Below are 26,984 nucleotides of genomic sequence, written 5' to 3'. Positions count from 1 at the left end.
TATTTTCAGGCCCCCAAAATGTCTGTAGGCTGATCTGTTTTACCAATATTTATTGAAATTGTATAAAAATAAGGGCCTCATGGGGCCCCTATACCTCCTGGGCCCCCCTGCAGCCACAGATATGCTCCCGCCCTCTGCCATTTGTCACGATCCAAGGGCTGACAATCTAATCCTTAACGGTCTCTCTTTGTAAGCTCTGCAAAGAGTTATAACCCACATTTTTTTCATTTTTAAAATCCTTATACTTAAGAAATCTGCTTAGATGTGTTTATGGAGGGTTCTGAGTTGAACTGCCAATGACTGATTCTCTGGTTGAACCACAACTACATGGGGGACGGGTGTTTGGGCCTCAGTTTACTTGAAATGAATTTCTGTCCGGACTTGCCCTCCGTGTGCAGATGATTGAACATACATGTAGGGCACCTAATGATAAATAGCTCACACTCCGACTGGGGGAAACAATATATATATATATTAAAATGTACGCTAAGGAAGCTGCCCATGTTCACTCATACACACAAGTCAATCTTCCATTTTGCTCATTATGCACACGCGTGTAACGTTACGTGTTTCCTTCTGGATACCCCAATTCAATCTCTAATCAATGTGCCCCAAGATCATTGTTCTCACAGTCCTTCCAGCAGCCCAGGTGCTTCTTTCTTTTCCTTTTTTGCTTTTTTTTTCTTAATTCTCTGGTTCTTTCCTACATCTCCGCTATGTGGCAGCAAACAACAGATTTACAGACGCTGCTTTAACTAGATGTTATTCCAGCACTTAGGGGAATATTTATCAAAATTAGAATTTTTATTATTTTTTAATTAAAACAAAGTCAGACCAAACTAGAATCTCCAATTAAACCTCATTTATTATTTAAAAAGCACAATTTAATAAATTGGGGAAAAACTAGATAAAATCGAGCAAAAACCCAACTCATGCGAGTTTTTTCCCGAATTGCTTGATTTTTTTTTCTGGCTTTTTCCCCAAAAAGACCAAACTTTCTGGATTTCAGCACAGACCACAGAAACTTCCAAAAAGTATATGGACTTCTATTGGCTTATATACAACTTCAGTGGATTTTCAGATTCTGACTTTTTTGCAGCATCGGGGTTTAATAAATCTCTAAAAATTCAAGTTTTTAAAGAAAAAACTGAAAAATTTAGTGAATAACCCCAAAGTGATCTAAAAAATAGTTTCTGCAATTTACCCTGGTTTAGCAAATAAAACAACAAGGAGTTGTGTATATTGGTACAAAAAGAAATGAAGAATAAATGGAGCTAAATCAGGTCAGATGTATTTGCACAAAGGGAAATTATGAACAGATTTTGTTTTATTTTGGTCCACTTTTTTTAACCAGGATGTTTGATGCAGAACGTTGAACTGCCTGTCCTTTAGCTATAAAAACTTTAAAGGGGAGAAAAATAAATGATTGCTTTGCTTAGATCTGACCAAATAAACATCAGATGACTCTTCTCTGCTCACTAACTTCAGCCGGCCGATTCAAACAACAGGTAGAGTTAGGGTAGGACTACACAGGACTACACAGGCGTTTTCTGTCCAATCCGAAATGCAGGCGTCAAATTGCTGCGTCTGTATCCGACAGTCGCTTCGGATCAACGATACGACACCTTCCGACAATGCATTCGCTTACCTTATTTCCGTTGCATGCGATTTGCCGCCTGCGTTTGTGCGCAGCGCGTCGGATTGCACAGAAAACGCCGGCGTAGTCCTACCCTAAAACTGTGAATATCTTGGAAAACAGAGCTAAATACTAATTGTAGGTCGCAAGAGTTCTCAGAAGAGCACACTGAGCAATTTTATTTTAACGTAAAACTCCACCAGCTCTTTTCATCAGATTTTGTGGGTCAGATTTGATCCTCTGTGCAAACAATGCAACACCGCGCAACAGCACGAGATTTTGTACAATGCTACAAAATCTGATCCCCCTCGACTACAATGTAAAGTCGGATCAGATAAAGTCGGATGGAGTTCTTTTTTACATCCTACAATCAATATATTTCTATGAGAAAAAAAAGTCTTTCCGACACCATCCGTTCTTTTCTTGTCGGATGAAGACGCGGCACGCAGCGTTTACATCCGACAGTCGCATTATATCTGATGAGTCCCATTATATTCTGAACCATGCAACACCATCAGACTTGTTGGATGCGTTTTGTCGATCCAACACCTTCCTACAAAAGCACTCGTGGAGTTTAGCCCTTAATTGTGGACGGTTATCCTTCAGGACAGATATAAACTATGACTGTGGGTTATTGCAATGTTGATGCTAAAGAGACAGATAATTAAAAGCATATGGTCTTAGTGCTGTAGTACTTTAGGTCATAGTACTTATATCGCTATTCTCATTTTCCTTGCAGCTGCGGGTGCATTTTAGGACAATCAGCCTTTGCAATTTCTTGGTGTTGAACTTAAAGGGATACTGTCATGGGAAAAAAAAATTTTTTCAAAATGAATCAGTTAATAGTGCTGCTCCCGCAGAATTCTGCACTGAAATCCATTTCTCAAAAGAGCAAACAGATTTTTTTATATTCAATTTTGAAATCTGACATGGGGCTAGACATGTTGTCAATTTCCCAGCTGCCCGGGTCATGTGACTTGTGCTCTGATAAACTTCAATCACTCTTTACTGCTGTACTGCAAGTTGTACTGATATCACCCCCCCCAGCAGCCTAACAACAGAACAATGGGAAGGTAACCAGATAACAGCTCCCTAACACAAGATAACAGCTGCCTGGTAGATCTAAGAACAACACTCAATAGTAAAAACCCATGTCCCAGTGAGACACATTCAGTTACATTGAGAAGGAAAAACAGCAGCCTGCCAGAAAGCATTTCTCTCCTAAAGTGCAGGCACAAGTCACATGACCAGGGGCAGCTGGGAAATTGACAAAATGTCTAGCCCCATGTCAGATTTCAAAATTGAATATAAAAAAATCTGTTTGCTCTTTTGAGAAATGGATTTCAGTGCAGAAGTCTGCTGGAGCAGCACTATTAACTGATGTGTTTTGAAAAAACATGTTTTCCGATGACAGGATCCCTTTAAGCAGCTTGAGAAAGTCAGGAACACAATACGGTTCTCCTCCCTTTGCAATAGTGAGATATGATTTGCATGACACAGGTAGTATCAAGCCCATCCTGGAATAAACACGTACAAATAACCCTGCCCAAATGGTACTACAATGCAACAGCTCTTCCAGCACTTCTAAAAAAGATAAATATTGGGAAATATTCCAGGCTTTGGTTCAATTCTGTTGTTGCTGAATGAAGGCCAACAGGATTTAGGATGAAGCCTAAAGTGGAAGCAGAGATTTATGTTTAAATTTTAAAGAGAAACCCTCTACCCCTCTTTGTTATGCTTCACTTTGTATATACTTATCTCGTTGTGCTCCAAAACACAGATCACTAGAACAGCAAGAACAGAGGCTACGCTTTTTCCATTTTATGTTGTTTACAAAAAATTCTCCGATGAGCCTCAAGAGAAGAAAAATTAGAACAAGAATCTTGCTTTGCCTTCGAACACACAGCTGTGAACAATATTCAGAGGAGCGAAGGCAGTTTGGAAAGGCCTCAAAATGGGTTGGTTGAACCTCATTTACCCATGAAATCTTGGAAGATGCTGCTTCTCTGAGAACTTCAGCAAAACCACAAGCACAAAAAAGGACACCGTAGGCACCGTTAATGTGGAAGGGATGCAATTTATCTTTTTTTTCCAGGCCATGTGCGTGACAGTTACAAATATTTTAGTTTTTTTGCATAATAAATGACACAAGAAGGCCAGGCAATGAAGTTTTTGGAATATGACACATAAAGACGGCCGAGGAAATGCACGGATGGGTTGACCTGGGGCAGACGGTAAGGGGACATTGCTCCTGACATAACATAATGGTTGCACCTTCCAGTGCTTACATGTCGGTCTATGTGCAGCAATGGAGACTTAGGGCTCATGCATGGAGCACCTGTGCCTGGACAAATGTCTCTGCACTTCTCGCTGGGGTTTTATTAGGTGCAGATTGTAGTGTCAGACCATAGGGCACTGTTGCACAGCTGATTTAGCTGAGTAAGACAGCCTTAAGCTTTTATGCTTGTGAAAGTGTTAGTACTGCCTGAGGCAGCAGCCCTAATGTGGTCTGAGGTTGGTCGGCATCACTAGTGCAGATTGAGCAATTGCCCCCTCTGACCTTAAAGGGATTCTGGTTTATATGGGTAGTTTTGAACATAGGACCATCTGTGTCTCAGGACCATGAGGCCTTCTGGAGCAGAAACAGGCAGGAACAAAGCTATCCAAAAGGGTTACACCAGACTGTAATCAAATCAGACCCAGGTCAGGAAAATATTAGAACAGTCTAAGATTTAGAATCTGGAATTGAATATAGCACATCCAAGAACTTTGCTTAGAGTCATCTACATTTAGACAAACTCGGAGCTAAGTTGAAGAGCAATGGTGGTGGCACCAGAGGCCTGGTATAGGGCACCGCCATACTCATATACAATTCTGTTCTAACATCTTAAGCAGTTTCACAACAGTTAATATCTCCAGTTATGGAACTCGAACACCTAATGGGTTTTATGGCACCGTGATGATTGGATTCTTGTTATTCCATACCCACTTGCACCTCCAGTCACTTGAACCCCAGATGGTATTACCAGGCTGATGAATTCTCCACCACTTAGTTGAAGCCACATGAACGAGCGGTGAAGCATTTGTTGTTTTAACTGGAGTAGAAGTAACAGAACAGATGGAGCCCATCTCATTTCTTCATTCCACTGATCCATTAATTCTAAATGGTTCCGTCTGGCACAGAGTCAGTATTATGGACTCTCCCTATAGACCTAAATCACTATCTTGTTTACACTTTGTTTTACTACTTACAGTAATAGCCCATTCCACCCTGCTATTTGCCATTTTTCCAAATAAAAGGATCAGTTAAATATAACAAAACAGCCCTTTTTCCCTTAAAAGCAGGGTTTTATTTCCACAGCTGACACAGGCACCACTCCGCTGTCAAGGTTTCCAAAACACGACTAAAAAAGAGAGAAAAAAAAATAATCTTCAGTAATTTAGGCCAGTTGCAAAGGAACATTTAACTGCCCGTCCTGACCCAATTCCAAATTAATTAGGATTCCATGTTTCTGAGAGCATTATTTGGCGTGTGGATATCAGAAGACTGCTGGCAGTTGCAAGAGCATTCTCATGTATTAACCGTATCAGCACTAAAGCCTTTAACACATGGTCTGAATATTATATGAGGAGATGCTCAAACAAGAGCTTACATTCTAAAAATGATAAAACAGAATGTTGCGTAGGACGGTATAGGATATAGCATGGGACGGAACATATGTTTCAGGACTTTATTTATAGTTATTGGTTCTGAAAGTAATTATTCTAATGATCTTGTTGCCTGGTAGAATGTGGTGTAACTAGATGATTAATTGTAGGGCCCCCAACATAGCCAGAGGTTGACCGTTTAAACAAAACTTGTTTTAAATCTCATTAATTAATCCTGGGCCCCCAGATACTGAAGTTTGGCATCCTCTATCCCCAACCAGTAGCTCGTGAGTAACATGTTGCTCTCCAACCCCTTGGATGTTGCTCCCAGTGGTCTCAAAGCAGGGGCTTATTATTGAATTCCAGGCTTGGAGGCAAGTTTGGTTTCATAAAAACCAGGTGTACTGCCAACTAGAGTCACAATGTAGGTTGACAATCCACATGGGGCAAACCAGCACTTATTTGGCACCCCAAGAATATTTTTCATGCTAGTGTTGCTCTCCAACTCCTTTTACTTCTGAATGTTGCTCACGGCTTCAAAAGGTTGGGGATCCCTGGGTTAGATACATCAATAAATACACATGTATAAGACTCGCTACCCATATGTTTTATTAAATAAAAGGAAACGCTACTGAGGCAAGGCTTCCGCTTTAGTTGTTTCTTGGCACCATTGCAATGTGTTTCTCCACTTGCCTTTGATTATATCATCACTTGTTTTGGATTGTTTACAGCTATTTTCCTGCTCTTGTGTACAATCCTCACTTTCATATCTTGTGCCTCATGAGCTGTTGGAGCTGGTTCCAAAATCCTAAAGGAAGTTTCTGAGGCCTGCAATAGTCTGCTTCAGAATTTCCATGTGTCTCTTCTCCAAACATAAACATCATCCAGTGCCTGTATTTTCTTATGAGGCCTGTCCCTAAGTCATGCAATGTTTTTGACAACAGGAGAAGGAAACTTAGACAATAGATTGGGCTTCAGCAGGGAGCATAATCATCTGTGTGCATGAAAATATTACCTTTCAAATATTGGTTTAATAGTGAAGTTAAAGCCACTTGGATGCACTTTACAGATGGACGGCACCAACATGTAACTGTCTCCTGTGCAATATAGAAGAATATTTGCCCCACTGGTCTAAGAGATCCTTAAGTCTAATGTTGGGTTGGCTTATTTTGTGTCTAGCATAGACGGTTCAGTAAAACGTTGTCAGAACAGTTGACAATTCAGGGGGACATCTAGAAATCCAGTTAGAAGGGCTGCATAGTCTTTATTAGGGGATGTGGCACATGATATTATCTCTTTGGACTCCACTCTATGGAGGAGATTGATGCTACTGGAGAGCCTGAGGTAGGAGGCCTCAGTAAGAAGATATCAATAAGGCAGTGTTCCTCAACCAGTGGCTCAAAAGCAACATATTGATCTCCAACCCCATAGATGTTGTTCCCAGCGGCCTCAAAGCAGGTGCTTATTTTTACATTCTTTGAATGGGATAAAGCTTCTGGCAGTAGAGCACATGTTACAGGACACTCTAGGAGTGTTAGACAGACAGCTACTTGGTACTCTATTGAGCTTAACATGGAGTTGTGTCCCACGTACTCAAGCAGGTAGAAGTTAGCTCACTTTTTGGGAAACCTATGGTGTGAGTAATATCCATTTTAAATGAGATTTGTGATGTTATGTCCTTATATAGTTGGTGTATTTCTATAAAAATCTACGGTTCCTGGTGCCCAAGTCTCTTTGGGAGAGCACATCATGGACACCCTCCCAACAATCCCGCCAGTTGCCATATAACAGTGTTCTACCCTTGAGAGCATTCGAGATTGGTAATAAAGCAGAAAAACAATTTGCCTGCATTCCTGTGCAACCTGAGATAGGCCCCTTGCTGGAAAAGGACTGCAATCCCATATGTTGCTTCTCCTGTGACTGTCTCCTAAATTCAGATGATTAAAGTCCCCCAATAGCCAACAGCTTGAAAATGACCTCACTGTGTGACTAATGGACTTTATTTCTTTTTAAACTTTATTGCCTACTAGGACTCACTCGGTGGAAGTGGTTCAATGGAACTTGTTTTGAGGTTTATGCTCATTATCAGTCATTCACAGAGTGAGCAGCACTTACCTTTTCTAATATGAACTAGTGCCTGATGCGTCTCTCTCCTAAAGCCACAAGAAGAAAGCCAGGGTGGTGCAGCCTTCGAACACCCACTTGAGATACTGTCCCTTGCCCGGTGTCTAAGAGTTTAGGAAAATGACCACTATACCAATACTCCATTCCATGTCATCCATTTATTTGTTGCAGCCAAACTTGGCTCTAATTACTACAAATATCCTTGAGTAGGGCTTGGTCATATATTGTAGCACTTTTAATATTTTAATAGTTTCAAATATTTAAAATCCATAGTCTATATCAATAATAATGTCTCTTAAAAAAACAATGGTGGATGATACTTGGGATGCACCATAGAGCAAGTAGGTTGCTGCCAATGTTTACAGGGATTTAGCAATATAAATCAAGGTCCTGTCCTATGTAGGGTACCCACTAGAGGTCAAGTTACCGGCATAGAAGTTGGTCTTTATAGGAAATCCCTAAATCCTCATTATCCTCCACCTATGGTCTCCAGGCATCTTTCTTGGGAAGCCAATAGGGGTGCCAACCTCTATATAGTGTACACATTTTTTTTTTGGTACCTTAAATTTCATTGACCAAACTAAACACCGGTCACTTCTTGGAAAGATCATTTATAGATATCTCTTAATAAAACAAATTCATCTACATAACTTATGGTAAGAAGAGGCTTCGTTATACAAGGAATGGAAAGTACATTCTTGGAAGCAGAACACTTTATTCTGTATTGCTGAGATATTTGCCTGACGCCTGTTGGTCAAATGCAGCTTACCCTGGTCAATGCAATTTAAGAATACATGTCTGTTATCCAGAAACCCATCATGAAACAGGAAGACTCCATTTTAATCAGATACTTCAAATAAAAAAAATGAATTTCCTTTTTCATTGTAATAATAAAACAGTAGCTTGTTCTTGATCCCAACTAAAATATAATTCGTCTTTATGGTTGCCAAAAAAATCCTGTTGTGTTTAATTAATATTTAAATGCTTTCTTAGTAGACTTAAGCCTTAAGGTATGGAGATCTTATCCGGAAAACACCAGGTCCAGAGCATTCTGGATAACAGGTCCCATGCCCGTACTTTTCAGAAGACCCTTGGTGAGGTTCTCTAAGATATCAGAAGCTAAGGTGAAATGTATTGCCGACTGATGCTGAAATGGAGCTAAGTCAGACCTCTAGCTTGGGAAAAATATTTGGCAGATGGCTGTTGTTGAAATCCAGTTCAGTCTGGGTCCTCTAGTCCCTAGTTATTAAGACTATTATTAAAATGTAGTATCCTCCAGCCTCTAATGATTGAACTTCAGTACTCTCATCTGTCATTGCTTAGGAGTAAGTTCATATTGGTGAACTAAAATGCCTTCTGGACTTCTGGTTGTCCAAGTGTTGCAGTTCTTGCTTGGTGTAGAATGATAAGCAGGATTAATGTTGACTTTTTTACAGATGGGTGTTCTTGAGATGTCCTCAAGGTTGACTGGAATCCCCTGTAGTGTCATAGATCACTTCAACTTTCCTCCAGTGGAAATGGAGAGTGGAACAATACAGGCCTGAGAGTGGCCCAGGATAAGTCTTCTTGTGAAGCTCGGCTCACTACAGGGATTTGGTGAGATTCCCTTAGTAGGGGGACCTGCCTTCCATCCTGTACATAGATTAAATTATCTTATGGCTCTGTTTCCATAAAGTTATCCTTCTCAAGTCCTGGTGAGGATTCCATCTCCCTGTATATAGCCGGGCTGTGATTTTGGAACTTCATTGTTGCCCACTGGTGGGGACGATACTGCAAACAAAATACAAGTTATGACCATGTTTCTTAAACATTTATAGTCAATATAAAACCTAAAAGTACAATTTCAGGTTACAGAACATGCTTTTCTGCAATTTCTGACCTTAGACAAATGGCAGTAGGAATGTAGATTTATTCACAAGTCAGGGGAACGTGTGAGATGAGAAGGGGGTAATGTAATTAGGTGCAAAATATCCGCCAGTTCTATTTACCCACAGCAACTAATCAGAAGGTACCATTTGCTCATCTTCTTCTTGAAGGCCAATATCTGAGAAGTTGCTGTGGGTTTCCAGACCTGGAGCAAATTTGGAGGCGGGTAGTACGTTACTCACCAGAATTTAAAAGTTGTGCTGCTCTGAGGGAAGAAACTTATAAGACAGGAGGCTCTTAAGTTTTTATAGTTGGAAAGAAGGAGTTATGAAATGGAACCTTATCTCTGGAATGTAAAGTCCATACACTTAAAGATCTGGATCTTTGCCCAATTTGGTCACCCACGCACAGGGCCAAATCAGGCTGATTTGATTGTTGACGCCAATATCATGAGGATTCACAGCTGGATCCCAATCCCAATGGGATATTCAAACTGCCCAATAAATATCTGTCTGATTTTCAGCCAAATACCAGTCTGGGGGAGTCTGTCCTGGGTGACCACATACATGGGCAGCACATGCAAAAATAAGAATTAGCTTTCACATTGCTGGCACCCATGCCATGGAGAACCTCAGCTTTCCGCACCACATACACTATAATGAACGGCACCGGAGAGCACAACAACAACACATTTCAGTTGTGATACATAGAAGTCATGTCACTGTGCCAAGTGCTTGTGTAGGATTTTTGAATTTACCTCCCCTTTGTGTCTCAGAAGAGTCTTCCATTGCCATGTTGTTCTCACCTGGGCACAGCAATTTCGCCCTTGTTTGCCTGAGTGACGGCTGATGTAAATCACAGCCAGAATGATAACAGCGATGAGGAGCACTGCCAGTACAATGCCCACAATGGTCCCTGAAGGCTGCTTGGGGATCTCCGGTTGCAAATCTGGAATAAGAAAGCCGAGTTTAATTCTATGTACTGGAAAGCTTCATCCCAGACGAAATCCTGCACTCACCTTCTCCAAAGCACGGAGTCAATTTAGTGTCATCTGCAAAAGAAAAAATCAAGATTCAAAAAAGATTCAATACAGCCCTGCAAAGTGACTAATGATAGATGAACAGTAGGAGATCATGGGTTTCTGACTGTTTCTTTCTGTGCTTATCTGCCCATGCATTGGGCCTAGTGATGGGCCTACCCAACTGATATCTGGATAAAATCTGGCACATATCCAACAGGTCTACATAGAATGAGCAGAACTAGGGATAGACAAAAGAGGCACATGCATAGCACCCACAATCCCACCCAGGCATGTCCAGATATCAGTCACATAGGTCCATCACTGTGTACCCCATGTCCAGGCCCTCAAGTGCTATGGACAGTCCCCCACTGCCTAATCATTAGGGGATGATATTGGTGGTCAGGTTGCCTAGGCTCAATGCCTGGATGTGGCCTTCTAAGGTATTTTTAAGGCCCCGAACTGTACAGGTTCTCCACTGACTTGAATGATTTTTTGTGTCAACATTATTTCCATAAAATCCAGTCCATAAAAATAGGGTATTTCATAAAATCTGCCCACAACATCAAAGAAATTAATTGGACCGTGCCAATGCTTCACAGGCCCCAATGGATAATCCAATTGATGGCCTTATGTCAACCATCCGATCAGCTCGATTTGGCCCAGTATGAGTGACCAAATCAGGTCCAGACCACTCATTGAATATGGTCATGTATGGAGACATTTAGAATATATCTGTCTACTCTATAGATTCATCTTAAAATGCCACCTTTTAGCTCTACCTTTATTTCTTTTTTTCAAAAGGAGCAATCACAACATCTAAAGCTAAAAACCTTTATACTGCCCCCTTCCTTCTTAAAAACAAGCAGGTGCCTGGATCCTCTCTATGTGTGCCTACCTTCAGTAGTTAGAAGCTCGGAAAAAGCTGAGGGTGTTGGAGTCCATTGATCCCCTGCTGAGGAGGTGGGTAGAAGGGATCCATTGGTCGGAGTATAAGAGTCAGAAAAAACCTCACAGGACGTGGACTGGGACTTGTGGGAAATAATGAAAAACGAAACATAATTATTCTGACAGTAAATGAACGTAATTTTGGTTTCAACTCACTTCTTGATGGAATGATATTGTCATGTCAATAAAGAAACAAAGTTCATATTCTTTTGTGCTTGGCAAGTCCTCACCTGTTGAGCACAACCGTATGTGAGCCAGTCCTGTCGGTAGCGATCAATTCCACTAGAACATCTGCAGATAAAGGAATGAAACCGCGTAATAAGCGAGATTAACATATGGATCTAATATCTGAGGCTCTGAAGCTGTTTTAAAGGTTTTTTATATTTAAGCACCAACTGCAAAGAACCAAGGACAGATCCCAGATTCAACAAAACCACATTTCTCTAATTTTCCTAATGTTGCTTTTCTGTCCTGCTTTTCCCAAAATGTAATTTCAGGAAACCCCACCGGCCCCTGTTTTCATTTCTCTTTCATCTGGTCCATTTTATTAAACACTTTCCACTCAATACCCGGGCAAAATCCATTACATCTCTTGGAAGGCTGTTGTCTTTGGAAAAAATGAACAAAAGTTTTTCAAAGCTGATTATAAAGAAATAATTAGAAATATGCCATGTATTCTTTAAGTTCAATGAATAGGGATTCCAGGGCTCTTTAGGGTTGTACTAACAAAACACGCATTTTCTTGGTATCAGTAAACTCATAGAAATGCATTTTTTTACTGTTCATCCTAAACTATGCAACTGGTATTTTCTCCAAAATTAAGCAAAATCTGCTTAAATTCCTTACGACTGCCCATTATTCAGTGTATCACCTATAAATCGTTTCTTTCCTATCACTTCAGTCAATTGCATCTCCATACATCTCAACCCTTATCTCTCCATACCTTCATGTCTCTCTGCTCTCCTCAAAATGACCTATTTGTGGCTTCCACCCATCCATCGCACCTAATAGATTTCTCATGGCTGGAATTCCTTCTCTTTTCACCTGCATCAGAACAGGTTCTCAATTGGATCGCTGAAATGCAGGACTGTCTGGAGGCTCATGGGCTGGATGGTGCCTTCTAAGGTATTTTTAAGGCCCCCGACCTATACAGGTTCTCCACTGACTTGAAGGATTTTTTGTGACAACATTATTTCCATAAAATCCAGTCCATAAAAATGGGGTATTTCATACAATCTGCCCACAACATCAAATAAATTGGAGATTACTGCATTGGAGATGCCATTGGTGATAAAATGTTACACCACCTCTTTCCTAGTGTGGAGCTCCTCATGGAACTATATCAACAATCCTTCAGGTCTGATTCTAGTGGCCCAGTTTACTAAGGAGTTCCATGACCAAACAGTTGTGAAGATAAGGAAGGAATGACTTACCGGTTTAATACATGGCACCAACTGCAGTTGAGATTTGGGACGGAGCTCACACATTGCTCACAAGAGGTCTGCTGCAGGCAAGCTGTGAAAGGTTAGAAGATAAAACATATTTATCTCTGATCATAAAACAATTTCATCTGCTTTGGGCGCCAGTAGTCTTTGGTAAGGTAGTGCATCTAAGGTGGTGGCAGTGGATCCTTGAGATGGCAACCCTAGTGAGCCAGGGACATCCCAGTCCAACACTGACAAGGACCATGGGGACCCACCTTAAACAGCAGGAGGTACTGTTTTCCTTTTCCCTATCAGGAAGGTTAAGAATCTGTCATCCAAGTTTATATTTTTCAGTTACTTCTGGTTTGTGTGGGCCCCACCAGTAAACTATAGATCCTTTCTGAGAATTCCCTTCCATCGCCTAAGCATCTAAACATAAGAATTCCACCTTGACTCTTTCACAGAACCATCACAAAACCCTAGTCTTAAGGAAAGCCTATGGCTGCTTGGGATGGTGAGGTTTAATGGTTCAACGTAGGTCCAAACTGGCAACCTGGATATTCATCCCTGTCTTGACTACTGTGATTTTCAGTGCTTTTATATTACTTGGTAAAGGGATGAATTCCACGGCAGTTCGGCTACGGATCCTGCTCATGTCCAGCTGCACCTTGTGATACTCGTAAATGGCCCTTCTTCTGGATTCTGTGAACAGGAGACCAAGATTAATACATTTACAGATCATCAGAAGAACAAATAGACTTTCAACTGTACTCCCACTTATTATCCCCATACAAACATTTACCTGAACTCCCTAGAACCAATGTTAACAGGCCCCTCAAAATGACGTACCTCTCTATCAAGTAGGGATTTTAAAATGAAATGTTTCTTTATTCTTTAAGGGGATCGGGAAGACCACAAAGCTCTACAAAACAAGCACCTTCCAAGAAGGGTTCATGTGTAAAATGGTTTCTGAAACCTCTAAAACCACTAAAATGAAGTCCATGAGGTCCATTGAGAACCCATTTAGGAAGTAAAGGGTCACTCCTCTCCATAATTGCATAGTTGAACCTCTCCCTAATCCATTCCCTACCTGGAACATCAGGGCTATTGTTCACTACCATAAAAGCATCCGAGAGACCGGCTTTCACCGGGTGCTGAGCAGAACTAATGTTCTGGACCGGCAGAGGGATCTAAACAAGGAGCAAAAAGTCATATTATTTCTATAGCACAAGCATCTAAAGTCGCAGTACAGAAGGGATGCATTTATCTCTTAGACCTTATGTGACTTCTTTGTGCCTAGACGCAGTGCTTTTCTAATGAAGCGGTGGAATAAATTGCTCTGCGTTTATAATATAATCTCCTTTATGGAGTGGGCTGCATGTATTCAATATAAAAAGTTCTCTTTCCACTAAAAGGCCTGCAGATGATAAGGCTATAAATCTCCTTGACTATGAATGGCAGACATTGGAGGCAGTTGTAGTGGTGCAGAACAGCTCCTGCTACAAGGGGGTCGGTGTAATAAGCAGTGCCAGTATCCGACCCTGGTGAGTAATGTGCAGCAAAATGAACAGCCCTCGTTCCTTGGCACCAGGCATGATAGCTAATTAATTAATTGCACAGTAAAAGGGCTTTGAATCCGGCAAATGGCATCAGTTAGTTTGGGCATGGAACGGTTTTCAGGCATGGATGAGAAGTATGAGGTTAGTGATGGGAAACAGGGTTGTGTTGGCCATTGATTAGACTCTCACCTCTTTGTACCCAAACACAATGCGGCCATCTTTGTGCAGGGCAGTCTGGAACGTGAATCCTCCGGCATCTTCCTTCTCATGTAGGGGGACCTTGTCCCACTGAACAACGAACGACGTGCCTGTGGGTCACATTCATAGACATCAGTTTGAATGTATGCGATCGCTCCATTGAATGTATAGGAATACACTTACCGTTGTCTCGGTAGCTGATTGTAGAATTTTTGGAGTAACTGGGGTTAAAGTTTGCCATTAGGGGGGCCACATACTGTGTTGCTGTTAGCATGCGATAAAGGACATTGCCCATGAAGATAAACCCTGTATGGGACACAAGTTCACATGCTAATTGTTTCAGAACCTTTTACAAAATCATTTCTGGGGTCAAGGAAAGAAATAGTCTTACTGACCTGATCTCCAGGACCCAGTCACATAACAATCAAATGGAGACAGTGCCAAATGGTATTGAGGTCCTATAGGTTTATAGTCAATATAAGAAAAGACTGATGGAAATTATACTAGACTAGGACCCATTATGACCTGGTCCCACCAAGAGATCCTGTGGCAGGCCAGTTTGACCCTGAATATGGAATATGAACCATGAAGTTGCAGGACACACAGAGATTATTTTTAGTAGTCCAAAAAGATATGCATGTTTTTTATGCAACCAAAACTTGCCTCCAAGCCTGGAATTCAATAATAAGCTCCTGCTTTGAGGCCACTGGGAGCAACATCAAATGGGTTGGAGAACAACATGTTACTCATGAGCTACTGGTTGGGGATCAGTGCTCTATAGGGTATATGATTTCAACTCTAATTACACTACAGACTGAGCCCCAGCCCACCACCCTGACAGTTTGAGAACCTATTGACCCATTGTAAAGTAAGAAGGGCAAATAAACAAACCTGGGATATTTTAGTTATGATTTTCTAACATGACCTGTAAGGTCTCTCCCCCTGGGTCTCAGACTCACCTCCTGTAGCCACTGTGACCTGACGTAACGGGTGCCCATAGAATGGGAAATCAAACGACAGGACCAGTCTCTGTGAGTAAAGAAGAGAAAGCATTTGGGGGTCATAAAACACAGAAAGCAAAGAAAGGCCAAGTCATACTGTAAAGTTTGTGCATAAATCTAGAGAAAGAAGAATGTAGAAGAGCAAATGAAAGAAGAGGTTAGAAGGGACATTGAGCACCAGATGTAAAGGAGACAAATGAGACAACAGAAAATTAGAGAGCATGGGGGTAGGTAGAAGTGAAAACATTATATAAGACCTTATATATTATGTACAGCATACCAAAGCCATGGGTATGGATACAGCAGAGATAGGCGGATTATTCCACTTTATTCCTTATAGTGTTACTGCACACAACTATGATATATATTAGAAATCTAGAACAGGACAGAAGTCTAAAAGTCTAGTGCAGGACAGAAGTCTAGAAGTCTAGTACTGGACAGAATTATAGAAGTCTAGTTCAGGACAGAAGTCTACAAGCCTAGTACTGGACAATATTATAGTAGTCTAGTTCAGGACAGAAGGCTAGAAGTCTAGTACAGGACAGAGGTCTAGAAGCCTAGTACAGGACAGAAGTCTAGTACAGGACAGAAGTCTAGATGTCTAGTACAGGACAGATTTATAGTAGTCTAGTTCAGGACAGAAGTCTAGATTTCTAGTACAGGACAGAAGTCTAGAAGTCTAGTACAGGACAGAATTATAGTAGTCTAGTTCAGGACAGAAGTCTAGTACAGGACAGAAGTCTAGAAGTCTAGTACAGGACAGAATTATAGAAGTCTAGTTCAGGACAGAAGTCTAGTACAGGACAGAAGTCTAGAAGTCTAGTACTGGACAGAATTATAGAAGTCTAGTTCAGGACAGAAGTCTAGTACAGGACAGAAGTCTAGCACAGGACTGAAATTTAGAAGTCTATTACTGGACAGAATTATAGAAGTCTAGTTCAGGACAAAAGTCTAGAAGCCCAGAACAGGACAGCCCAAACATAGGGTCAGCAGTTTTTTAGTTAGGAACATTAGTTCACTATTAGCTGATCTACAGGCTTTGGCCACACACAAAACAAAGGAATTGTAGGACTGTAGTCCAATATCTCTGGTGGAAAGCACAGGAATTTGATCAGTCCAGTTAAGCAGACATGGGATAAGTCTTTCTTTGGAAACCGTGGAATTGTAGTGGTTTAAGAATTCTAGGAAACCTTATGGCTTCATAACACATAGAGGTGACAGCACCAAATAGAAAATAAAAAAAAACCTTCAGCCGGTGGAGAAGAGAAAGAACCCTTGGCTCAGGTGATGGTTTCATAGGAAAAAGCATAAAACAACATCAATCAAAGTCAATCAATGGAGATGACTGCGCATCCGGAGAGAGATGTAAGATCTCAAGCTCTCAACCAGAGTTGGCCAGTGATCAATAAATCAAACTCTGCCTGGGAAGGATACATCACAAAATGCCTTTGCAAACTAGCAGCACATCTTACGCCCTGTCCGATTTAATTATCAACATCTAAAGAAGAACCAATCCAGAGCTTTGGCCTGAACTAGGGATCCTGCCACGTGCTCTCATATAAGCCTGTTCTATATGTTTCCATATCTGCCATCCAGAGTTGAATAGGTTGGACCATACGACACCACGTGTCAGAGTTCTGATCACTTTAGACTCACGCAAAGATAAGGTTTAGTCTTTAAGGGGGTCATTGTGTGTCCTGGCACAGAGGAGGTCTCACCGAAGCTTGCCTGTGAGTGTTGGAGAGGATTCCATGTACTCTGGCCTTATTGCCCTTCTCCTGCTGGAAATCGACCCACAGATCCATTCCACCATGTTCCGACGGGCCGAACACCCTGGATGTGTAGTAACTGTAACTGTCCTCCTATAGACAAATAACAGTCCATTATTTCAGCATGTGAATATCTCCCCACCATTTCCACCATGTCTTGGTGATTAAATCCATTTTTCAAAAGAGCAAACAGAATTTTTTATATTTAATTTTGAAATCTGACATGGGGCTAGACATATTGTCAGTTTCCCAGATGCCCCCAGTCATGTGACTTGTGCTCTGATAAACTTCAGTCACTCTTTACTGCTGTACTGCAAGTTGGACTGATATCACCCTCTCCCTTTCTTCCCAACAGCCTAACAACAGAACAATGGGAAGGTAACCAGATAACAGCTCCCTAACACAAGATAACAGCTCCCCGGCAGATATAAGAATAACAATACCAAGTCCCACTGTGACTCCTTCAGTTACATTGAGTAGGAGAAGCAATAGCCTCTCAGAAAGCAGTTCCGCCATGAAGTGCTGGCTTTTTGTGAAAGCACATGAGCAGGCCAATAAAAACTAAAACTAGAAATAAAAACTAGACCATAAAAACCATGACAGAATCCCTTTAAGGAGAAATGGAGCCTAGCTCCAGTGGAAGCCTTCAAGAGAATTATTTGCAAGTGAGTATGATATCCATCAGCTTTCACACAACATTCATGTCTGAGCTCACAGAAACAATGGAAAAGTAACATAAATCTGAAAAGGATCACCCAATCTTTTATTCTTACTTCAGCGTTTTCTGGAACTTGTTCTTCCCATAAATGGAGACATTTAGGTTTGCAGGACATATTTGTTTACGTTAGTTAATGCTTAGCAGTAATACGTCTTGCGGAGGGATGAGTGTTACGTCCACAAACCAAAGCTCGGCACTTGGAAAATGGTGATTTAAATGCCTCGTTCACTTAAAACGAAACTATTCGCCCGACGGGCAAAGACTCAATGGCGACTAACTGCCGACTGACTGCCATATGAGCTGAATCAACTTGTTACAATGAAGTTGAAGAGTAAAATCCATTTTAAAGTCCATTTTAGGAACAGGAACTTTTGTTTCCAATGATGAAGCAGCCAAACGTCTTTACATATGGTGGACACTGTCCGACTGGGGCCCAACAGAAAACCTTAGACTATGGGCCCACATTCCAAACTATTATTCCTCCTCTCCTCACTCAACCTCTTTATTCTCCTTTTCTTTTATATCTGCTCACTATATTCTAGTCTTCCATTATCAAGCCCCTTATAGAAATAGGCAATGACCATGAAATAGGCCAAATGGCTAAAAGCAAGAGGCCACTGGGCCCACTGGGAGTTTCCTGGTTTCCACGGTGGGCCAGTCCCGAAACTGATGTTGGACACCAGTGGTCAACTTGAAACCTATGGGTTGGGCAGATTCAGGTTCAAAGTCAATACCTTCCTACAAATAAATAAAAATGAAGGTGTGTGTTGGAATGCATGAAGGGGGTATCAGAAGGGGGTCCCTGGCTAATATTTCTTGTTGATGCAGATGTCAATTCTATTGTGACATCACTCCTGGGTGGGGCAGGGATTGGCTTGTATAAAACCCAACCTGACAGTGATGTAGCTGCTCTACAAGAGGCAACATGGACCTTAACCGTAGTCATTAAAGCAAACTCCCCTAGTTCCACAATTAATCCAAATCAACCCATATACTCACTACGACTTGAGTCTGGTTATCCGGCAGGGTGTCAATAGATAAGCTGTCGCCACCCATGTCCTGACTGACGTGGGTGCCGTTGTGCCCCTTGATGTCACGCTGTGACCTCATAATGTGCCTCTCCCATCTTCTTTGCTTAAGGGCACCAGGACCTGAAAATATTATATAATCAATATATTGTTGGATGCAAGACACACGCAAAGGGCAGGGCAGCTCCTTCCATGGGGCAAAATGAGAACCTTGACTCAGGTGGCAGTTAGCAGCCAGTGGCCAGCTTAGCAAAAAGCCGCCTCTTGTAACTTTAAGAGCCGAATTTCTGTCTTTTTATAAACTTATTTATGCAATAAGCCAGGATCACCCCTGACAAAAGGTTTAACCCTAATGTATCCTTTTTATTCTCTGCCCGTGCCAAATTAATTGTCATTTGGCTTTCCAGCCCTCCAGGTTGGGATTAAATCCCGGTTGCTGGGATTCAGTTCACCCTAGCAACCAGGCAGTGGTTTAAGGGACAGTTTGGGGGAAAAAAAGGAGACGTTGGATTGTCCGGTCTGTCCGTCAAACCACTTTCCTTGTTCACTAGGGTGAAAGTGAAATTCAATCGCAAACAACGTAGCTGACAAATAAACGATATAAAGACACAAATTGCACATTTTACAATATCTCTGTCTATGGTTCAAAAAATAAAGGAAAATGTCATTTCCTTGTACGGTGCGCATTCCCTTTTTTGGTAGAGGGGATTGTGGGTTTGTGGGGGACACATACAATTAAATCACTTTCCGGATCCTGTTACCAAATAAAAACCCATTTGCACAAAAGCAGCAGAGAGGGGAGAAATGTCATTTATACAGAAAATACCCACATCCCTTCAGTCCCACTCGGTCTTAGGGTAATTAGACTCTTTCCAGTTTTCAAATGGGGGTCACTGACCCCACTTAAAGGGATACTGTCATGGGAAAAAAATTTTTTTCAAAATGAATCAGTTAATAGTGCTGCTCCAGCAGAATTCTGCAGTGAATCCATTTCTCAAAAGACCAAACAGATTTTTTTATATTTAATTTTGAAACCTGACATGGGGCTAGACATATTGTCAATTTCCCGGCTGCCCCCAGTCATGTGACTTGTGCTCTGATAAACTTCAATCACTCTTTACTGCTGTACTGCAGGTTTGAGTGATATCGCCCCCTCCCTTTCCCCCCCAGCAGCCAAACAACAGAACAATGGGAAGGTAACCAGATAGCAGCTCTCTAACACAAGATAACAGCTGCCTGGTAGATCTAAGAACAACACTCAATAGTAAAATCCAGGTCCCACTGAGACACATTCAGTTACATTGAGAAGGAAAAACAGCAGCCTGCCAGAAACTATTTCTCTCCTAAAGTGCAGGCACAAGTCACATGATTGGGGGCAGCTGGGAAATTGACAATATGTCTAACCCCATGTCAGATTTCAAAATAAAAAAATCTGTTTGCTCTTTGAGAAATGGATTTCAGTGCAGAATTCTGCTGGAGTAGCACTATTAACTGATGCGTTTTGAAAAAAACATGTTTTCCGATGACAGGATCCCTTTAAAAACAAATGTATTTTCACTTTTAAGTTAAATTTCAGTATGCTCGTTTTTTTCTATAGTTTTTTTTAATTATTTGCCTTCTGCCTCTTTTCAGTTTTCAAATCACTGACCCCCATCTAAAGATACAAACGCTGTGTAAGGCTGCAAACGTATTAATATTGCTCCTCTTTCTATTCAGGCCTCTCCTATTCATATTCCAGTCTCTTATTCACATCAGTGCATGGTTGCTAGGGGAATTTGGACCCTACCAACCAGACGGCTGAAATTGCAAACTGCTGAATAAAAAGTTCAATAAGTCAAAAACCACAAATAATAAAAAATGAAAACCAATTGCAAATTGTCTCAGAATATCCCTCTGTACATCCTACTAACAGATCATTTAAAGGGGAACAATCCCTGTAAGGGCAGAAACCTGCTCATCAAGCTTTGGGATTAAACAAGCAGGGTCCCCCATTTTCAATCCCGTCTCCCCACCAGCTACAGGCAAGGGGCCCCAGTTTAGCCCGTGTCTTGGGAACCTAAGGCCAAATAAGAACAAATGTATCTGCAGTGGCCGCCACATTCCCCCTGTCACAGCTGAGCAGTCTGATGCACATACGAGGGTTACAGTCGTGTATAGCAGTGCAGGTAGCGGCAGAAAGAGAATAAATGCTCCAGATGAGAAGCAAAGGTAACAGGGTCTTACCTGGTTTCAGTGAGGGGTCCCAGATCCCATCTGTCCCCTGTGAGAGAGAGTTAACGGACAGAAGAAGGACAGACACCCAGAGCATGATCCCCTATCAAGTCACTTCTCCAACTACAACTCACTCCTGCGACCCCTTGTGCTATAGGCAACTTCCCCGTCTCAGAGCCCTCCCTTTGGGGCAGAGGGGCTGATTTTAGAATAGGGGGTTATGTCCTGTTCCCTCCCTGGGCATCTGAAGGAGGTGAATCCAGTTTGGAAGAAGCAAATAGAATTGCCCAAGCCACACTGGGGCGCTGCCATCTAGTGGTGATCTTTGTTATTGTTCTCTTATTAACCCTTACCTTTTCCAGCTGCCATGCTGTGGGTTTATTCTGGCTGCTTTGTGCCTTTAATGAATCTCATGGCATTAGTTGCATTGCTTTACGGCAGGTTTGTAGCCATTTGAACAGGGGACTAAATGCTCCGTTCTCTAGTATGGCAACGGCTCGCAAGAACAGGTGGACTCCCTGGCTACAATCACCCGTGTGCAGCACCAGCAAAAGAAATAGGCCTTTGGTCGGTGTCTTTGGCTTACAGATAAGGAAGAGTTCATTATTGATGTTGAACTGCCTGGAGAGCCCAAGCAAGTTGGAAAATGAGTCTGTTCTGCACAAATGAAAGAAAACCCGGCCCCTGAGTAAATATATTTAACAAATGTCATCTCCATTCTCAGCTGATGTGAATAAGGGGCACGTCTGACCTATTCGTCATTGTTTTGTATCCCCCAAACTGGAGTGTAAGGGCAGAGACACACGGTCACATTCGGGGAGATTAGTTGCCCGGAGACAAATCTCCTCTTCCTCGGTGCGACTCATCTTCCTGAACTGCCTTCCCGCCGGCTAGAATGTAAATTGCTGGCGGGATGGTACTCGGAGCTCTTTGTTTTCTGAAGCTTCCTCTTGAAGAAACTTCGGGCGAGTTTGGAAAACGTAGCGCTCCGAGTGCTGGGAAGGCATTTCGGGTAGATTTGTCATCGGGCGAAAAATCTCCCCGAATCTGACCATGCGTCAGCCGCAGGGGAGCGCAGGAGTAGACGCACTCAATTATTTTGAAGGGGGCTGAAGGGGGCTGTACTCACACAGACGCATGTATGCGCCAAACGCAGGTGAAATGCAACATGTTGCGTCCCAACCTGCATTTGGCGATTGCTATATAATTAGACATTTATCTTCTCACTTTGAATAATCGGCGCAAGATCTGTGACATCAGCCGCTGTGTTAATTGTGTGGCTACAATTAGTGACTCATCCAGATTCCCATTATGTGGCAGCTCAGAAATCAGTTCATCCCGCGGAATCAGAATTTCCCAATCAGCCCAATAGCGTCCGCTTCTATGACAGCCGCCCAAAGCCCACTGAGCATGTGCAGTGCCGCTGGCACTCAGTAGAGCCCAACAAGAGCCAAGACGGGGGAGACAACGTTGATTGTTCCAGCAATAGGGCTGCAAAGAGTTTTGACTTTGTGTTTGGTGGTGGCGCCCCCTGTTTATCAGCGGTGGTATCATTTATTGGAATATTGATGAGATGTGGATATTGCACTTCCCTGACACCGCCTGAGATCCCCTCGCACCCTCTTTCTGCAGAGCATCACCCCCAGACTCCCAGTGGAACGTCTCTATAGTACAGAGGCATCTCATGCATAAAGAGCACGGGCCAAGCATGCATGGAGTTGCACAGGGACACGAATTATTCAATGTAAATGGCGCAACACACACACATTGTATTAACACGGCCTGAGATCCATTGCCAGAGACACCAGTGGCACTTACCTAACCCCTCTGCCTATTCCCTGCCATGAACACTTCAGTTCTGACCCTCGTACCCTGCGACACGTCCCCCCACAACTCACACAAGTGTCAACAGAAAATTCTAAAATTCCCTTTTTATCATATATTTGATTTCTGGAGGAACAGGACCCGTTATGTGGTGCCATTGTGCATAATGTGTTCTTACATACAATTCTTCATTGTTGCCCAAACCAGGGATCTTCATTTATAGAGACAGTCCCTGGTAATTCATCTAAATGGGGAACCTGCTGCCCCTGGGGCATAAGGGTCGGTCACACTGGGCGTTTTGGGGAGATTTGGTCGCCTGGCGACTAATCGGCTTGTTTTTGCGGCGACCAATCTCCCTAAGCGCCTTCCCTCCCTCTGCGTCGGATAAAATGAAAAAACGTCGGCGCTAATCACACGTGGCAATTCATTTTCCGAAGTCGCCCAAAGTGGTCGCCAGGCGACCAAATCTCCCCAAAACGCCCAGTGTGGCCTGACCCTTAAACAGGGTACAAAGAACAGAATACTCCGGGCATAGACACCTGCTCAGATTCGGGGAGACTAGTCGCCCGTTGACAAATCACTTCTTCTTCGAGGCGACTAATCTCCCCCCCGAACTTCCTTCCCGCCGGCTACAATGTAAATCACTCGCATCCCTTCGTTTTCCGAAGTTGTCTTACGAGGAAACTTCGGGAATTGGTATAACAGAACAACCGCTGTTTTTACTTCCTCGTTCTTCGGAGTATTCGCCATTTCTTTTATTTGTTTATTTATTTAGTTCATATTTTCTTCCTTTAACCTGGACATTGGGAGAGAGAAGGTGTCGATGGGACCGGATACAATACAGGTACGGGACCTGTTATCCAGAATGCTCGGGACCTGGGTTTTCCGGATAACAGATCTTTCCGTAATTTGGATCTTCATACCATACCTTACCTTACAATCTGGTAACTAGGGTCCAAATTCCCCTAGCAACCATGCAGTGATTTGAAAAAGAGACTGGAATATGAATAGGAGAATAGAAAGATGAGGAATGAAAAGTAGCAATAATAATACATTTGTAGCCTTACAATGCATTTGTTTTTTTAGATGGGGTCAGTGACCCCCATCTTGAAAGCTGGAAAGAGTCAGAGAAGAAGAAGGGAAATCATCTCAAAACTTCAACAAATAAATGATGAAGACCAATTGAAAGGTTGTTTAGAATTAGCCATTGTATAACATACTAAAAGTTACCTCCCCGCCCCTAAATATGCAAATTAGGATTCGGTTGGGCCGGGTAGAAGGATTCGCCCAAATCCGAATCCTGCTGAAAAAGGCCGAATCCCTGATTGAGTGGGTCCCTCCTTCTTTGATCTTGTTGCAGCCACAATTGAGGCCAGGGTGCAGGTATAGGTGCAGCACCCGGGTCTGTGGCCCACCAGGTTCTTTCCCAGTGTCTCACTGGCCCAGTCCAACCCAGTAGCCCTATTGGCTGATCCAGGTCCAATTGCACGAGATCTGATCTGTTGAAGTCGTGATTGTACAACCTGATTGGGAACATGACTCTCATCCCCTCACTGAATCTTCTTCTGTCTCTAGGGGACCGATGTGCTCCCCAAATATGTGCTGCGCCCGACACCACGGGGAGATGATCTGTAAGTGCAGAAGTAATGATCCATTGTAGCCCCACACTGTACTATAAACACATTCAAGGCCACACTAACCCTCTCGCTCTATTTCTGCAGGAAGGAATTGGTTTATATTCTCGGGTCCGACTAGAAGTGCTCCGACCCGCCTGTAAATACTCTGTACATATCTGTATAATAAAGATCTTATCCCACTTGTTTTATTTATTTATAAGGTGCAAATTCAAACCTGCCATTGAGCTGAATGAACTTGTGATTTGCTATTCTCTGCACTGCTGGTTCTGACTACAGGCACCACATTCAACAATCACTCGTCCCCGGCCAACACTCCGTTTGCTTGTTCTGTAAATATAACAGGAGTGTGAAAGGCATTGTGGGATCAGCAAAAATGTTTCGCCCCAACACAGGGATTGAATTGTCAGCTTTAGTGACAACCAACCCCCATGGATATACAGTATATATTGTACTTAGAATAAACCTTCAGCAGAAATTGTTGTTATAATAGTTCAAAGCAGGAGCCGACGCTCCTTTTCTCACTAAATTCATTTTCAGGCCAGTTTGCCAAAATGAACAGCAGGTGGCGCAGTTGTTGCAAATTCATTATTATACAGGTATGGGACCTGTTATCCAGAATGCTTGGGACCTGAGGTTTTCCAGATAACAGACTTTTCTGTAATTTGGATCTTTATACCTACTTGAAAATCATATAAACATGAAATAAACCCAATAGGCTGGTTTAGCTTCCAATAAGGATTAATTATATCTTAGTTGGGATCAAGTACAAGTGACTGTTTTATTATTACACAGAAAAAGGAAATTATATTTCAAAATTTGGATTATTTGATTACAAAGTAGTCTATGGGAGACGGCCTTTCTGCAATTCTGAGCTTTCTGGATAATGGGTTTCCGGAAAACGGATCCTATACCTGTAGTAGTTTAAAAATAATCGAGAGAAAAACTGCAGAAAAGTGCTCTGAGCAATTTTACTTTTGTTTTCAGGTCTTACACGCCACTTAGTTCTACTGAAATCATATGATCCAAACCAGGTTCTGCAGAAACCCTTTATCCAGAAAGCTCCGAATTACAGGAGAGTCATCACACACAGAGAGTTTACTTTAAGCAATTCATTGTAATCTATAAAATTTATGTATCAATAAAACAATAACTTGTATTTCATGGTATAAAGATCCATTATACAGAAAACCCCATGTCCAGAGCATTCTGGATTAAAAATCCAAGGGATGTAGATAAACTGAAATAGGAAGGTGGAGATCCAATTTACAGAAAGATCCATTATCTGGAAAACCCAAGGTCCCAAGGTTTCTGGATAAAAGATCATATACCCTTGTAGCTAAACTGAAATAGGAAGTTGGGGATCCAACTTACAGAAAGATCCATGATCCGGAAAACCCCAGGTCCCAATGTTTTTGGATAAAATATCCCATACCCTTGTAGCTAAACTGAAATAGAAAGGTGGGGATCCCAATTACAGAAAGATCCATAATCCAGAAAACCCAGGTCCGAAGCTTTCTGGATAAAAGATCCTATACCCTTGTAGCTAAATTGAAATAGGAAGATGGGGATCCAAATTACAGAAACATCCATTATCTGGAAAACCCCAGGTCCCAAGCTTTCTGGATAAAAGATCCTATACCCTTGTAGCTAAATTGAAATAGGAAGGTGGAGATCCCAATTACAGAAAAATCCATGATCTGGAAAACCCAGGTCCGAAGCTTTCTGGATAAAAGATCCTATACACTTGTAGCTAAATTGAAATAGGAAGATGGGGATCCAAATTACATAAAGATCCATTATCTGGAAAACCCCAGGTCCCAAGCTTTCTGGATAAAAGATCCTATACCCTTGTAGCTAAACTGAAATAGGAAGGTGGAGATCCCAATTACAGAAAAATCCATGATCTGGAAAACCCCAGGTCCCAAGCTTTCTGGATAAAAAGATCCTATACCCTTGTAGTTAAACTGAAATAGAAGGTGGGGATCCAAATTACAGAAAGATCCATTATCTGTAAAATAATTACCGATAATAGATTCAGCCTGTATAGCTAAAGTGAAATAGAAAGGTGGGGATCCCAATTACAGAAAGATCCATAATCTGGAAAACCGAGGTCCAAAGCTTTCTGGATAAAAGATCCTATACCCTTGAAGCTAAACTGAAATAGGAAGATGGGGATCCCAATTACAGAAAGATCCATTATCTGGAAAACCCAGGTCCAAAGCTTTCTGGATAAAAAATCCATTAACCTTGTAGTTAAACTGAAATAGAAGGTGGGGATCCAAATTACAGAAAGATCCATGATCTGTAAAAGAATTACGGATAATAGATCCAGCCTGTGTAGCTAAAGTGAAATAGAAAGGGTGCAGACTTTCATA

General features: G+C 42.0%; 1 protein-coding gene across 2 annotated transcripts; it reads right to left on the bottom strand.

Annotated features, from left to right (window-relative positions):
- Nucleotides 1–7,551: 7,551 nt before the first annotated feature.
- On the bottom strand, nucleotides 7,552–21,998 carry LOC108702500 (plexin domain-containing protein 1). 2 transcript variants are annotated; one of them, XM_041578614.1, is made up of 14 exons: nucleotides 21,161–21,998; nucleotides 18,909–19,060; nucleotides 17,141–17,284; nucleotides 15,381–15,450; nucleotides 14,605–14,727; nucleotides 14,413–14,531; nucleotides 13,755–13,854; nucleotides 13,271–13,366; nucleotides 12,674–12,755; nucleotides 11,471–11,531; nucleotides 11,191–11,323; nucleotides 10,293–10,325; nucleotides 10,080–10,222; nucleotides 7,552–9,178 (listed from the first exon to the last, which is right to left on the bottom strand). In XM_041578614.1, exons 1-14 carry the CDS (start codon nucleotides 21,243–21,245, stop codon nucleotides 9,062–9,064), a joined length of 1,458 nt encoding a protein of 485 aa, XP_041434548.1. In that variant the 5' UTR covers nucleotides 21,246–21,998; the 3' UTR covers nucleotides 7,552–9,061. The 2 variants fall into 2 exon arrangements, with proteins under 2 accessions (XP_041434548.1, XP_041434547.1); XM_041578613.1 differs by having other exon boundaries at nucleotides 10,032–10,222; nucleotides 21,161–21,997.
- Between the last annotated feature and the right edge of the window lie 4,986 nt (nucleotides 21,999–26,984).

Source organism: Xenopus laevis, chromosome 9_10S (genome assembly GCF_017654675.1).
Source record: "Xenopus laevis strain J_2021 chromosome 9_10S, Xenopus_laevis_v10.1, whole genome shotgun sequence".
NCBI lineage: Eukaryota > Metazoa > Chordata > Amphibia > Anura > Pipidae > Xenopus > Xenopus laevis.
This window is presented reverse-complemented; position numbering and strand designations above follow the sequence as displayed.